Source organism: Hypanus sabinus, chromosome 15 (genome assembly GCF_030144855.1).
Source record: "Hypanus sabinus isolate sHypSab1 chromosome 15, sHypSab1.hap1, whole genome shotgun sequence".
NCBI classification, from domain to species: Eukaryota; Metazoa; Chordata; class Chondrichthyes; order Myliobatiformes; family Dasyatidae; genus Hypanus; species Hypanus sabinus.
The window spans coordinates 41,479,680-41,497,010 of NC_082720.1; the positions used below are offsets into that span (position 1 = coordinate 41,479,680).

Consider the following 17,331-nt stretch of genomic DNA (forward strand, 5'->3'; position numbering starts at 1 on the left):
ATTTGGACCTGGATACACTAAGGGACTGAGTTAAGCTTTAGTTATTCTGCCTTAGAAATAAAGACAATGTAGCCCTTGTTGATTTTCAGCCCATGTTGTTTCATGCACAGATGTAGACTAAATTATTTTCTTAATGCAAATGGTCAACAAGAATGATTTGCTAAATAGTTCAGTTAGGTAATTTGGCCTTAAGCAAAACATAGTTATTTTGCACAGTGAATATGGTGGGTGTGCTGTGTTTTATTGTTTTTGTAGAGAAACAGCAGCCAGCCTCTCCAAGGTTTTTGATTACCTCCAGACAATTTGGCAGTAATGTTAACAAAGGCTCATGCCAAAAGGAAAGCATTTTATGAAGTACTTAATTTCCTTCAACACTGCCAGGGAAGCCATGCAACCCCACTGTATCCACTCACGTTTAAGTTGATTGCTTTCTGATTGCTGTTGAAAGAATTATACCAGAAGGGGAATTAATAATACCAGGAGGTTGGATTTTTAAAAAAAACTTAGCAATTTCCTCTGAATAGTGTTGACATTAGTAAATGAAAAGTGATGTATAGTTACAATTGTGCCAGATATCAGATTTTGTAAAACCACAATGTGAAGCATTTTGGCTGGTTACCATTTGGACAGCTGGATGGATTTTACCAGCATGTGGTGAAATGACATTCAGTCCATCTCAGTTTATAGCAACAGCCAGCTGCTAACGATTAGAACACCAGCAGCACTGCAAGGTGAACAGAAAACTTTGCCAATCCCTGGACCAATGAACTTTACTTGACACTAAGTCCCCAGTAATTCATTCAAATTACCAGGGCTTGGTGGAAGTCAAAGTGCAGCATCACTGCAGGCAAATCTCAACACTGAACCACATACTTGTCCCCTGTGTTTGATGTTGCACCTGGCTGGGCTTTTAACATGAGACCTGGAAAGAACTTATCTGTGTATCCCAGGCAAACTCAAGGAGCAAAAGCTCTGTTAAATGTTGCCACAGTAAAAAAAACCCAATGAATTATTTTATGCAGGAGTGTAGGAATAATTAAACAGTGGTTCTGCAATGTTAAAATTCTACCCTCCATCTCAGTTATGAAAGTCCTCAGATGTTGGCAGGCCAAATCGTTCTGATGAGATCATTAATCAGCTAGAATTTAGTTGGAAGTATGAAGTTAATGGGCAAAGGTACTGACATAAATAAACATATCGTCTGGGAAAATATTGAGAAATGTGCAGGGAGCATTGAACGTAGAACCAATATTGTAGAGTTGAAAAGAATCCTTTCTCAGTAGGGGAAGATAGTTCATCATCAGCTCAAGAGCACAGCAAGTTCATTACTTAGATTTGTTTTGGTTTATTAATTATGTTCTAATTCATCTCACTGAAGCTTCTTTAATTCCACAAAACTAAATAAATTGAATGTTTTAGTCAGTTATTAGTGATACTGAGGCATTCGTCTAAGTTAAATGCAATAACATAAGGTAATACATACACTAGGCAAACTTTGTGTGACCAAAACCCAGCCATACAAAGCTGTGATTGCAGTATCTTTACCACAGATCTGACTGGATATTTCCTGAAATTAACTGAGGTTTTCTGGTACTTTATGCAATATTAGTTTGGCTGCAGGGGATCAGAGACAACTGCACGTTACTAGAAAGGCCCATTCTCTAAGAGCTGTTTATGCCCACCAAGGTGTGTGCAATTATGACCTTTGACTTCAATGATGTTTCATCTGCTTTTTGAAAGTGGATTTTAATTTATTGTTAAATGAGGAGAAACGATTGGTTAAATTCAATGGGCCAAATGGTCTAATTCTGCTCCAACATTTAATAATCTACTGCTCTTAAACCAGTGTTGAAGTTAAGTTTTAAATGCTTAATTCTAAATTACTCCCTGGAGTCTTTAATGAATACATGGGGCTTTATTTACTAATAAAATGAGAAAATCAAATTTCCACACGCAAATCAGCCAGTCTTTTTAAGTAGTCCAAAAGGACAACTCAGTAAATCCTAGGTCATGTACTAAGACAAAAAGAAATATCGGCTGATTAAGATCTGACATACAGTCATACCCAGTCGTGTCACAAGAACTTAAATTTAACTGTACAGTGAGCTTATTATTCAAATGCATACTTGATGTTTGTTTGCATGGCTACTACTTGTCACCCACCCCCACACCCCAGGTTTTGTGTGCCACATACCTCAAGACTAATTAGAGACACTAAGTACTGATGGATTCTTTGACATTAATAACTGATAAATTTGAAACAATTCAGATAAAGATTGTAATAAAAGCACCGCATTAGCACCAGCTAAAGTAAATTTGATCTGCTACCTGATGAAGGGTATCAACTCAAAACGTTGACTGTTTATTCCTCTCCATGCTGATTTCCTCTGGCATTTTGTATGTGTTGCTCTGGATTTTCAACATCTGCACCATCTCTTGTGTTCTTGATCTGCTACCTTTGCTTTTGTTGTGATGTTCATGTTCCCAGGCCACTGGTATAAAAGAATCTCAAACATGTGTGTGTGTGTGTGTGTGTGTGTGTGTGTCTGTGTGTGTGCGTTTGCGTGTTAGTCCACTGAACTCCTTGCATCACTGATTTCTGATGGCTGCGGGTTGACTTCTGATATTGACCCCATGAGCATTATCTTATTGCTTACTGGTCATGAGTGTGAAGTGCCTTCTGCCCTCCTTTGGATACAGGACATCTCTCCCATTTGCATCTTCTCTGGCTAGATCTCCTGTGAAGTGTCTGCAAGCACTCTTGTCAACTGTCAATATTACTTGCATCAGAATGAGTCAAAAAGCATTTTCATGCCTGTGCTTCTTCCATAATATATGCATCTTCTTAAGAAGTGCAGGCTGGCTTTAGCCAATAGCTCTGTTAAAACTGAGCTTTCATAGAAAGCAATAAGTCAATACATAGCATTGATCATCTGTTGCACACGCATGTTAGTTTTCATGGGATATATAGTTTAACCACATCCCTTCTTTTAGAGTACATGTGATTCTTCATTCTTATCCTCTTTTTGATTTGTCTCCATCCCAGTGAGATGAAGGTGACCTTTTATAGGAACATACACCGTTAAGAATAGTCCTAATCCTAAAACTGATCAGTAACGGGTTTTAACATCGAGTTTTAAAAAAATCTTATGGTATTGATTTCAGCTTTACATAAACTGTTCCCAAGTAACACAACTGATTAATTTTGACTTAAAATTTGAGCTGGCTAGAAATCAGCATTAATTTTCATTTGTGAATGATTCAGAGTGATTGGAATTAGAGTGCAATTAATTCTGATTTCCATTAATGCAATATCAAAGTGGCATTTGTAGGTCATGACCATATCTTCATTTCAGACTTTATTTTCTGGCAGCAATGAAAGACAGCTGTTGTTTTTTTAAGTTTTAGTTTGTTAATGCTTATTATCCTATTACATGTAATTTAATTTTCATCTCCTCTTTCAATCCAGTACATGGTTTATTCTCACATGGCTCTGGGAGAAGAGTTTTACTGTTGTATCAGAATCTGGGATGTTTTACCAACAAAAGAAATAGAAACAACAGTGCATTATTTGCCCCTTATATTTGATCAACACTTAATGAGATCATTTCTAATCATTTACCTCAGAACCAGTTTCCTCCGCTATCAAAGATTCCTTCATTCCCTCTCTATCCAAAATTCTATCTGCCCTGGTCTTGAACCTCTAATGCTCCCTTGTGCAGAGAATTCTGATGACGCATTACCCTCTAGGTTAGAAAAGTATTAGGTATCCCAGCCAAGGAAGATATCATCATTTTGTCCATCCTGGCAAGCCCTATTAAACAAAAATTGCATGTTTCCAGCTTTCCTCTAAACTTGAGAGGTTAGTCCCAGTCCGCTTAATTTCTCCTCAGTGGGTAAACACCCTATCCCATAAATCAAACTAGTGATTTTTTGTTGTTTTCTCTCTACTACAAGTATTTATGTCATTGGGAAAGGAGAACAGACTTGTACACAATATTCCAGATGCAATTTTGCCATAGCCCTATGTAATTGCAATGAAACTACTTTACTCATTTAATAAAGACCAAGATATCAGTGGCTTTCCAAATTATTTAGGGTAACTATAGTACACTGATATTTATGAGCAGACATCTAGTTCCCTTTCAAAAACTATGATTTCTTGTGTCACAACTGGGTATGACTGTATGTCACATCTTAATTCAGCTGATATTTCTTGTGGTCTTAATACATGGTCTAGGACTTACTGAGTTTTCTTTCTGGACTACTTAAAAAGACTGGCTGTTCTGTGTACAGAACTTAGAAAGTTCTATATTTTAAATTGAAGTATGAAATCTTCAATGTTTCCACATTATATTTCAGCTGGCATGTTCTTGCTCATTCAATCAGCCTACCCACATCCCGCAAAGCTTTCCTGCTTCCTCTTCCTATCTTTCATTACAATAAGCCACTTTTTTAAAACAGTTATGCGTGTCTCAATAGTTAGTGTCGTTGAGCTGGTGCAGTGAGTGTACCACAAGTAGATGTATATACATATTTAAGTTTTTGGTGAACTTTCTAACTAATGTAGTATTACTAAGCCTCATTGGCACCTGTAACTTTAAGCAGTCTAACTCCACTGGAGTCGGGCACTCCAGGTTGGGAACCTATGTTCTAGAAAAGTTATATCATTGAATTGTGTTGCTTTCATTGTTTAGAATGGCCATAGTGGTATGATAGGTTCCTCCACTTCCTGTACAGGCTGTTGATTCCATCCAATAGCCTGGGGATGGGCTCATTTTAAGAAGGAGGCAGGTAGCCTTGTTATTGAGGCATCTTGCTTGAGTGTCTGGCACTGATCCATTAGAAAAACGGATTTAGAGGCCCTTAACACATTGGAGAGAAAATTTAATTAAAATAATTTCTCACTGGGAAATTGGAGCCAGTGTTTGGAGACAAATTATTCCCTCTGAGAGAAGGAACAGCTAATGCATGCATCAGCACTGTGCTGGGATTTTAGCGTATCTAGAAAACTTGCATATGACCTTCCATTCTGTTTAAAGAAGATGAGTATCATAAAGATAATGAGAGCATACTGATGCTTTGCACAATTGCTGGAAGGCATTACTTAGAGACAGTGCCATATGTTCATTCACCCGTGATGCTAATTTTGAATGGATTGCAAAACTAGTCCTGTTTGATCTTGTATAGGTCTATGGAACAACATGCAGAAAGCAGTCAAAGCTTTTATATTCAATGGGATTAAAAGTGCAATGCTCTAATTTTTAAAGAATATTGTATTAAAAATGAAGCAGTTAAAATTACCAAAAAAAATTATCTGCATCTATGCTGTAGATACGGTCTCTCTTCACAGTTTAAGGGGAATTCACTTGCTACAGCCCATAATGTTCCACTAAGCAAAATTAGTAATAAAATTATCAATGACTCTATTTGTTGATAGTACAAGAGCTCAAAAATACTTTATTTCATTTCCAATCTTTAGTAGAATCCAAATCAGTGATTGTAGAAAGGCACCGTTGCAATGTTCAATTTTACAATTATATTTGAACAGCATTTGTTTATTATACTGACTTTGACTTTAAGTGATATTGTTGGGTCTTAATTTTAAAATGTCTTCTTTTTAATAAACGTTTCTATGAAAAGGATAGCAATCTCAACCAAGCAAGATTTTATTTCCTAATAAAATTGATGCTGCTCCTGAAAGTAAGTAATAGATGCTCAGGGAAACTGTGTGCTGATATCTTTATGAAACTTTATCAGAAATAGTTATTGTACAAAATGTGCACAACAGTATAAATATTTATAAATAATTCAGTAGAAGCTGAATAATTGGTTGTCTATAATGAATTTGCAGCATAATCACACTCTAGCTGCTGAAGGAGGTTCAGAGTTGAATCAACTATTTAACCAAATTCAAATCTTCAGAGCACATGAACACGGGGAGTTCACTTTGTCCCACACTTATGTTCTATCACTTAGTGAGATCATAGATGATCGGTGGCCTAATTTAATTCCACATTGCATTCCCTACAAAGCCAAGTAATTCTTACTATTGCAATCCCACATAGTGAACCTTTGTTCAAATGTCAATGGCATTTGTTTATTAACTTTTAATTCTCTTTCTCCCTCTGCAGATGCTGCTGACATTGTTGACTATTACCAGCATGTATGGTTTTATTTCAGATTATGTTCTTCATTTATCTTTACTAAAGTGCAATCTACAGGAACAAAATCAGAACAAGCTGGATACATCCGAACAATGTGGGCAGCATCTGTGAAAAGAGAACCAGTGAAGACCCTTTGACATGAAACATTAACTCTTGTTTCTGTTTCCACAGACAATGAACTCAAACTTGAAATCTTAACTGTTTCACTTTCCAAATAAACACTCAGTGGCCACCTTATTAGATACACCCATACACCTACTCATAATGCAAATATCTAATCATCCAATCATGTGGCAGGAAATCAACACATAAAACCTTGCATACCTGTTGTTCACATCAAACATCAGAACGGGGAAGAAATCTGATCTCAGTGACTTTGACTGTGGAATGATTGTTGGTGCCAGAAGGGGTGGTTCAAGTATCTCAGAAACTGCTGATCTCCTGGGATTTTCATTACAACGGTCTCTAGAGTTTACAGAGAATTATTACAGAGAACAATGGGAGAAACAAAAAGACGTCCAGTGAGCACCAGTTTTGTGAGCAAAAACACCTTCATAATGAAAAAGATCAGAAGAGAATGGCCAGACAGCAAGGCAACAATGAATCAAGTAACCTTGTGTTTCAACAATGGTTTGCCGAAGGGTGTCCTTTGAACGCATGTCAAAATTTGAAGTAGATAGGCTACATGAGCAGAAGACCTCAACCATGCACTTAGTAGCCAGCTTGTAATGTACAGAAGGTATTTAATAAAGTGGCTACTGAGTGGATGATGTTGTTAAATGGCAGGGCATTCTTACAAGATCTTATAGGCTGCTTCTGCATTTCTTCTTAATGTTCTGTAAACATCTTGTCTATTAAAATAGAACATAGAATAGTACAGCACATTACAGGCCCTTCAGCCCGCAATGTTGTGCCGACCCTCAAACCCTGCCTCCCATATAACCCCCCACCTTAAATTCCTCCTAAAATGAGGGGACCTCTCTTAGAGATCTGCAATGCAAGTTTAATCAGTCAAGGTGATTTGTTGCTTTCAATCCTCTTCACTTCTCTAATATTTTCTCTTCAGTGGCTTTAATTACATTCCTTAACTGCCTTTGGACATTTGGATGCACATGATTTGAAATTTATATGGCGTCTTATTCAGTGAGGACTGTTAGAAGATATTTACTAAATACAGTATTTGATTACTGTCTCTGCCATTTCCTCATGCTTTTCTGTTGCTTCATCACATCAAGCTATCCAGAGTTTAGGCTCAAATTGATAGAGATAATCTTTATCAATACATTTGCCAGTAACAATGTCCAGTAACTGCAGATGTGGTGATTTCATTCCGATATCATCAGATGTTACTTTTAACATTATTTTGTATTAGTTTTGAAACCATTCATTAGTAAATCTAGGCTGTGGTATATTAGTCTTGAAAAATGTTCCTTATCTTTGGTTTCAGGTAATGCTAGTGAACGTAAGTAATCAAATATTTTTTTTGTTGAAAGCAATATATGAGGTATTTTGAGATATATATGAGAATATATACAGAATATTCATTGAGCCCCACTAGTGTTTGTTACCAGATGATGCAGCACAAGAGATGAATCAATGCTTCACTGACTCCAAAGGTGTGCTGAAAAAAGCATAAGCAAATTTTTACAATATAATATTTTCCTTATTTTAAAAGATCTGGGAAGAGCAAAAAAAATAAACATGCGACTGACATTGAAAGCATGAAATAAAACAGAAAATGTTTAAATGAATTAAATTTTAAATCCCAGAAGTGGAGAGGGGGAAAAGAGATTGTATTCAGTCTGTGAAATTTCAACTCTTATGGTGTGCTCTTTGTATAACTGAAATCTATTATAACATGTTTGAACTATTATCTTTTTTAAAATTTCCATTAGGATGCAAGGCAAGCTGACTTCCAATTTATGGAGCCAAATAATTGTGGCACATCTTTAGCAGGACCATGTGCTTTCAAAATCCCTTATCTGATTAGGCAGAAGATTTGCAGCAGTCTGGATATTCCAAGTTCAAGAGGAAGTGACTGGAGAATGCTGGCATATAAATTGAAATTGGACCGGTGAGCTTGAATGAATTTATACCATTGTTCCTTGAAACAAGTAACTTTTTTAATGGTGAAATCTTGCTGTGGATTTTTTTCCATACTCATACTGGGCACCTAGGTTTAAAAGCTATAATTTCTTGCAAGATTACCCTCAGAGGTAAAGGAAGATGTAGTTCATAGGTATTTATTACTATTTCACATTTAATAGTCTAATTAGAAAATCCCTATCATGGTTGACTCAATGTAAAAAAATGTACTATAGAACAGTACAACCCAGGGAGAACCATGCTTTAGTACCATCAAAGTAACCAGCAGAAAGCAAGTAGTTATTTTTATTAAATAGTAATTATGCCCCATGAATGCAAATGTTTCACACAGTTTTGATAATACTTTTGCCTAGTAAGGTCCATCCAGATACTGTTAAGGAGCACTATTGCCCTATAAATGAAAAATAGTAATAGTTCTAGGATTGCTGATAAATGGTAATAGAAGTTTAAAAATAATATTCACAACTGACATAAAACAAATTTCAATTTTCCATTATAACTTTACAGTTCAAATTATTATACTTCAAACATTTAAGAATTTTTTGTTCATTTTTTGTTACCCTCAGTGCTTCAGTTTCTTTTCAAAAGCACCAACATATTTCAGCAGCTTTGGTCCAGTTATCAGCATTCTGATAACCTGTTGGTTATGCTGAAAATTCACGTCTGAGAACCAAGCAATTAAGCTGAAAGTTGTGTGTTTGTGGAAGCAAAATGTATATCAGTCGTATAGCATTGTCTGTAATTTTAGAGGAAAAATCACAGGAGATCATAAGATGACATCATGAATGCAGGAGGTGAGGATAGTGCAAAACTAGACATAACAATTACGTTAATTATTCTCAGCTGAAGAACTGAGATTAAGCAGAAAGGTGGCTTTGGTTACATTTATTCTTTCCTGATGAGTGGCTCACTGTCTTGATTATAATTATTGAGGTTTTACTTTTGCCTTGAATTTATTTCCTCCTGTCATCTGTATTGGTACTTACACTACGCAGCAGATTGTTTTGTTTACTGATTCAGTGATGCCATGCAGAACAGGGTCACGTCACCTAGCAACCCACCTATTTAACCCTAGCTGAATCACAGAAAAATTTATAAAGACCAAGTAACCTACTAAACAGTATGTCTTTGCACCGTGGGAGGAAACTGGAACACTCAAGTGAAATGTGCACAAAGAGAAAGTACAATCCCCTCGCAAACAGAGCAGAATTGAAATCCTAACTTCCCAAGTTGTAATAGCATCAGACTGACTGCTATGTCATTGTGGCGACTAAATTATACTTAAATTACTGTTATCTGTTCTTTTGTACAATTATTTCTATAAAGTAAGCCTTCCTTCTGCTCTCCAACTCTCAGAATGCTTATGTATTTGTCTTCTGAAATACGGGTACTTGGATTTTATCAATGGAAATTAAAAGTTGAAGACTTTTCCATTAACAGAACTGAAGTATCAATACTCAGAAAATAGATTGGGCATTTAGAATCAGAAGAAGACAGTTTTGCAGTCATGTGGGTATTTTAACAATGAACATAAATAGTATTGATTTTCTAAGATTTATATTACAACATTTTTTAACAACCCTAATAAGTGTTGATTCAGCCACTTCTCTAAAGCAAGGCATTGTTTGGTAATTCAAATCCCCCGTATCTGTTAATATAAATGGAATATTTGAAGTAGTAAAAAAAATCCAGCCATGCACATCTTTCTCATTTAAATCCTATTGATACTTACCTGTATTTGGACATGTTTGCATTTTCATGGTTTTCATGGTTCTGTAAAAAACTGTATTGTCTTGCTCAAGTAATGCATTTGTTCTAAATGTTGCTAGGTATAAATAACTTTCAAGTTTCTGTTAGAGTATATTTAAAGAACCTATGGAGTGCTGTTTTTTAATCATTTTGTGTGCTAGTACTTCTCAGAAAAAGATGATCATTAACAGAAATCAAAACCTATTGCATTCCCTCTGGGTATCACCTGCTAATTCGCAGAGCAACCAGAGGTGCATAGTGAGGTCCAATGGCAGGAAATGGGTCCCAATGCAGGATCGTGACACAAAATATTGATCATTCATTTGTTTCTATAGATAACATTGGCCATAAATAGAACATAGAAATTTACAACACATTACAGGCCTTTTGGCCCACAATGTTGTGCTGACCATGTAACCTACTCTAGATCTGAGCTTTTTCACCATATTATTTATTACCTAACATAAAATACACAAATATGACCTAAGCATGATCCAGTCTAGATGTGCAAAGCAGACCTTAACAGGATCTGACTTGCGTTGCCTGAGAGATCCTGATTGAGTTGATCTGTAGAATTCAGTCCTGGTAATTTGCTGTACGTAGGTCCACTTCAAGCAAAATAATGCGGTATATCCTTTGCATAATTTCTGCCTCATACCTCCAATCAGAATTTCCCTTTGTGACCATCTCTATAATAATCCCCACACTTTGGGCCTCATACACAATATAGTTTTACACCAGTGATTCTTGGGTCAAAAAAAATTTAAGCGCACATCAAAGAATTTCTAAATTTAGTTGCATAAAATTAAAAATTACATTTTCAGTAATGATTTTTATTGAGCCCACCTAAGTATGAATAATTGCATCAGAATCAGGTTTATTATCATTGACGTATGTCGTGAGATTTGGTGTTTTGCAGTCACAGTACATGGCAATACATAAGATGTACTATGAATTACAGTAAGAAACAAGTCAGCATCGCATATGTAATGGTGAGCAGGCCACCTTCAATAAGCAATACATGTCTAGGGCTGGTATGATTTGGGTTCAACCAAACAGGATATATAGGAGCAAAATTAGTCCTATAATTAGGCCTGAAAATGGCTGATCCATTTTCCTCTTGGCCCCAATCTCCTGCCTTCACCCTGTATCTCTTTATGCCCTCACTAATCAACAATTTATCAATATCTGCCTTAGATATATCTAAAGACTTGGCCTCTACAGCTGCCTGTCGCAACAAATTCCACAGATTCACCACTCTCTGGCTAAAGAAATTCCTCCTCATCTCCATTCTAAAAGGACACCCTTCTACTTTGAGGGAGTGTCATCTGCTTTTGCATGCTCCCACCATAGGAAACATCCTCTCCACATCCACTCTATCAAGACCTTTCAACATTTCATAGGTTTCGATCAGGAACTCATTCTTCTAAGTTCCAGTGAATACAGGCCCAGAGCCATCAAACCCTCTTCATATGACAAGCTGTTTTGACAATAAATGTGACAGGTCAAAGAACACTGAGGCTGTCTACAAGAAGGGTCAGACCTGTCTCTATTTCCTGAGGAGACTGAAGTCCGGACATCTGCCGGATGATGCTGAGGATGTTCTATGAGTCTGTGGTGGCCAGTGCTATCATGTTTGCTGTTTTGTGCTGGGGCAGTAGGCTGAGGGTAGCAGGCACCAACAGAATCAACAAACTCATTTGCAAGGCCAGTGATGTTGTGGGGGTGGAACTGGACTCTCTGACGGTGGTGTCTGAAAAGAGGATGCTGTCCAAGTTGCATGCCATCTTGGACAATGTCTCCCATCCACTCCATAGTGTACTGGTTAGGCACAGGAGTACATTCAGCCAGAGACTCATTCCACCAAGATGCAACACTGAGCGTCATTCCTGCCTGCATCCATCAAACTTTACAACTCCTCCCTCGGAGCGTCAGACACTCTGAGCCAATAGGCTGGTCCTTGACTTACTTCCACCTGGCATAATTTACTTATTATTATTTATGGTTTTATATTGCTATATTTCTACACTATTATTGGTTGGTGCAACTGTAACGAAATCCAATTTCCCTTGGGATCAATAAAGTATGTCTGTCTGTTCAATCCTGGGATCATTTCCAAGAACCTCCTTTGAACCCTCCCCAGTTTCAGCACATCCTTTCTAAGATACGGGGCCCAAAACTGCACAGAATACCCCTAGTGAGGCTTCACTAGTGCTTTTAAAAATATCAACATTACATCCCTGCTTTTATATTCTAGTTCTCTTGAAATGAATGCTAACATCACATTTGCCTTCATCACCACAGACTCAACCAGCAAATTAATTCTTTGGGAATCCTGCACAAGGGCCCCCAGTCCTTTTGCATCTCAGTTTTTTTTTTGTATTCTCTCTCCATTTAGAAAATAGTCAACCTTTTCATTTCTTCAAACGAAGTGCATGACCACTGTGTTCCATGTGCCTTTTCTTTGCCCGTTCTCCTAATCTGTCTAAGTTCTTCTATAAACTCTCTAATTCCTCAAAACGACTTGACCCTCCACCTATCTTCATATCATTTGCAAACTTTGCAACACAGCCATCAACCAGAAAAGGCCCCCTTTATTCCCACTCTTTGCCTCCTGCCGATCAGCCATTGCTTTACCCATGCAAGAATCTTTCCTGTAATACCATGGGCTCGCAGCTTGTTAAGCAGCCTCATGTGTGGCACTTTGTCAAAGGCCTTCTGAAAATCCAAGTACACAACATCCGATTTTCCTTTGTATATCCTGCTTGTTATTTTTTTCAAAGAATTCCAACAATTGGTCAAGAAAGACCTTTCCTTGAGGAAACCATGCTGATCAATATATATATACAAAAATGGTGAAGTAGTGTTGTTGGGTTCATTATTCATTCTGAAATCTTAAAGGCAGACAGGAAGAAGCTGTTCCTAAAATGTAGGGTGTGTGTCATCTCTGGTAGTAATGAGAAGAGGGCATGCCTTGGGAGTTAGGGGTTTTTAATGATAGATGGCACCTTCTTAAGGCATCACCTTTTTAAGATATCCTCGATGGTGTGAAAGCAAAAGTTAACAATCAACAAACAGTCCTGAAGTTGTATTATTTTTAGAGAATTGAGTATATGCTTGTGATAATAAAATGCAGAATCCGTTATGGATAAATATAGTTTTAGAAATCCCAACACAGTTGCATAGCAACTTAACATCTTAATTTTGTACATTTGAATTATCATAAACAAGAGAAAATCTGCAGATGCTGGAAAACAACATATTACTAAACTAAATTCTGGAGGAACTCAGCAGGCTAGGCTGCATTTATTGAAAAGAATAAACAGCCAATGGTTCAGGCCAAAAGTTTCCTGTGCTGATAAAGGGCTTCAGCCCAAAATGTCGATAGATGCTGCCTGGCCTGTTGAATTCCTCCAGCATTTTGAGTCTGTTGCTTTGAATTTATCATGTTTGTAATATTTGTAGTTATGTTTTCCCTCATTGAGAAACTCTTTAAGAGGCTCTTAAAACTTGGCACAATCTGGATTTTTGAGGGAAGATAAATGAATTGCACTCAGGTTTTATACAGAAGGAGGAGTATTAGAATAATCAGTGAAAGATGCAGGAGGTTGTAACCAACGAAACAGTGTTGTGTACCTACTTCACGGCAAATCTTTTGGGCAAAATTGAGCTTGATGAAGGTCATTTTGCTCTGCATTTGTGCTCCTCATGGAGTTCAGTGATGGATCCCTAACATGTTGGGATTCCCCTGCAGTACCTCTCTTCAATCGTAGAGGGGTCTCTGGGAGAAGCATAGGTGTAGGCACTCATTGATTTGTATGAGGATTTATGGCCCAAAGCACAGATGGGAAAAGGTAAATTCAGTCATTTCTTTTAATTAATTATAATATTTTCAATTATTTCCTTTAGTTCTAATGTTTTGAATCTCAAAACATTTTTTGTTCCTTTTAGAAAGTATTTACAACAGTTAATATTTAAATATCTCTGAATATCAAAGGTGCTTATAATGTGTTATAAAGTGTTTCAGGTTTCATCAGGATGTGAAGTTCCAGCTCTAGCTCCAAATTTGCAGCTTGACAAAAATTGTCAGTGCATTCCATAGCAGGTGCTCACCCCTAAAGTCCTCCTGACCGAGTTGCTTTGGCTGTGAATGTGGCAGATGTGCAAAGGGTTGGGTTCTACTCAATGTTACCTTTGATTGTTAAACACCAAGGATGTGAAAGATTAAAATATGCACATTCTTCATGAGGGTAAGTCATATTCTGAATCAAAAGCTCATGAATTTAATAATACAATTGTTCAGAGCCATGTCTGTTTCTGTATTTTAACAGGTATCTCAATTATTTTGCATCAAAAGCCAGTCCTACCTCCGTGATTCTGGACTTATGGGAAGCTCAGCATTTACATCATGGCAACCTGAACCATCTTGCTATGATCATGGCAGAAATGGGAAAGCAAGAGCCAATGATTTTTGTCGTGTCTGAGGCGGAATGCTGAGGTAGTTTCAATATGTTATTGACAAATTGTGAACATTAATTTTAAAAGAAAATATTCAGATTCAACTGAAGTGTTGCTTAAGCAGTAACTCTTTCACCCTAAACAAGATTAATCTATTTTCAATGGATTAAGGCTTCTATGTAGATTTGCTACTTTTGTTAACATTCATGACTGAAGTGGATTTTGTATTCTGTATGTTCACTAATTCAAAAAGGGCTTCAGAATAATTGCTGTTTAGCCCTGAATGGTTTATTGGAAAATTATAACTATATCACATTTTGTAGCGCAGAATATGATAGGAAGACCGCACATTCAATCCTTCTATATTGATAAAATGATAAATTGCAACTAGATTGGCAAAAGGGTATTGGAATTGCCCTCAGGATTTCTAGGCTGGATAATGGAAAAATGGACAGTAGTCCTTGCTCTTGATTAGCAAATGAAGTTGGTTATACCTGCGCATGTGTGTGTGTGTGTGTGTGTGTGTGTGTGTGTGTGTGTGTGTGTGTGTGTGTGTGTGTGTGTGTGTGTGAGTGAGTGTGAGTGTGGAATTACACTCTGCTGAAAATGAAGGTCAAAAGTGAAAGGTGCATGTTTTAAGTAAATCAAAAGGGGGGAAATGTATAGTGGATAGCTAATCAATCAGCTTCAGCTGGCTGATATAACAGATCAGCCTTGTCAACCCACTCTTCCACCTAAGGGGGGGGAATGCATTCTCCCAAACTAATGTCCAGTTACCCAAGTTGAAAGTGATTTTAGATTGTTATGCATCACACTGATACTCATTAATTTAGTTTGAGAAGGTCAGCATCACAGTTATAACACATCATTTCCCATTTTATTTCTAATCATTTGCAGATATAATTTTATTGAATGCCATCAGATATTTATACCATGTTTCACAATAACTTGTATTTTTTCTTAAAACATGCATCAACAAAACATAACCATTTGATTCATTTGATTTTCAATGTATTGGAGAAATTTATCTCAGTGAAATTTATCTTTTCTTCACAAATTCTAAAGGTGCCTATCATTCATTTATACAACCCCAACTTAATGCTGACTCAGATATTCAGAAATTATGGTTACAAACTAGTTATAAACTTACGCCTAAGGGTTTGAAGATTGCTGGAGTAAAGTCATATTTCTGGTACATAACAATTTTTAAACCAATTTTATTTTGACTCAACACACACACACACACACTATGCTGGAGGAACTCAGCAGGCCAGGCAGCATCTATGGAAAAAAATTACAGTCGATGTTTCAGGCTGAGGTTTGTCCTGTTAAAGGGTCAAGGCCTGAAACATTGACTGTGCTTTTTTCCATAGATGCTGCCTGGCCTACTGAGTTCTTCCAGCGTTTTGCGTGTGTTACTTGATTTCCAGCAACTGTTGATTTTCTCTTCTTTGTGATTTGGTTTATCTCAACTCACTGATATCTGCAATTTGTTCTGTATATTTGAATACACCTTTAGGAATCAGAATTAACTGAATTGAACATTTTATGACTGCATTTCCTTAAGCATTATTACATGTACATTGGAGATGTTGTGATGGATTCAAATCTCTTTCTTAAGAAGAGTTTAAGGAAGGAATAGCATGTCATGCTTTCTTAGGACTACATGAGTGACAACATTATACGCATAATACTCAATAGGCTTTTCCCTTTAGCATAGATTGAACCTCCAAACTTCACACAACAAGAATGGCTTCAATTTAAGTAGGAGCGCCTTGATAATTGTGTTTTTGTTTGCAATTTAGAGAGAGATTTTGCTAACATTTTGTGATCTGATTGGGCAGCTTCAGAGCTCCAACTTAATGAACCACTTTCCAAAGTCCATATTTTACTTACCAGGGACTGATTTCTTTCAGTTTTTTAATCCTCAGAGATCTTCTGTGTAATCCTTAGTGAGGGCACTGCTGTTGTCATTCCACAACCTGAGGCGCCCACACAAATTGCATGAACACAAAAGTTTCCGCAGATGCTGGACATCCAGAGTAACTCTCAAAGGCTGTCCAAGAAACGTGAGACAATCTAAAACAAAATCATCCACATTTGTGATAAGTTAATGACACTGACAATATCTCTGGAAATAATGTAGAATTTCTGCAGCACATTGCATTCACAGGCTTGAGTGTTTCAAGGCTGTCAGTACTGAGGTATACAGGAAGACCTGGGCATTTCATTACCTGGAGGTCAAAGTTATGTGAATGCTTAGTTTCTCTGTTGGAATGGTTTTCTGAGTGCCAGGTCTCCCTGGGCAGCTCACTGCTACATCCAGGTCACCCAGCCATTGCAATTACTGAAAACTGATTTATTTTTAATTCACTGTAGTTCAGGTATCATCACAGACATTGGGAATTGCTGGCAATGCAGGGAACTGATAGTTGTACGTGGGTATTTGAAAAACACAAGAACACATCAAAAGCAAACACGAGGAAATCTGCAGAAGCTGGAAATTCAAGCAACACACACAAAGTTCTGGTGGAACACAGCAGGCCAGGCAGCATCTATAGGGCAAAGCACTGTCGAAGTTTCGGGCCGAGACCCTTTGTCAGGATGAAGGGTTTGGGCCCGAAACGTTGGCAGTGCTTCTTCCTATAGAACACATCAAAAGGTAGGAGGAGAGGGCAATTATATTGAATGGTGGAGCAGGCTCAGGCTTCTAGCCTACTTGTCAATTGTTTTGCAAGGGACTTGAGTTGGTATTAGTGCAATTTCTGAGGATATTATTTACTGAAAGCAAAAGAAAATTTCCAAGGCAGAAGCTTTAATTTTTTTTTCTTTCTGATTCTCGGCAAGTTTT

General features: G+C 37.2%; 1 protein-coding gene across 1 annotated transcript in view; it reads left to right on the forward strand.

The window, feature by feature from the left end:
• Positions 1 to 14,662, forward strand: part of LOC132405448 (netrin receptor UNC5A-like) — a 580,373-nt gene extending 565,711 nt beyond the window's left edge. Inside the window, exons 14-15 of the mRNA XM_059990261.1 lie at positions 8,063 to 8,241; positions 14,354 to 14,662. Coding sequence (XP_059846244.1) covers positions 8,063 to 8,241; positions 14,354 to 14,519 — 345 coding nt within the window. The 3' untranslated portion in view covers positions 14,520 to 14,662. The remainder of the gene's footprint in view (positions 1 to 8,062; positions 8,242 to 14,353) is intronic.
• Positions 14,663 to 17,331: the final 2,669 nt, after the last annotated feature.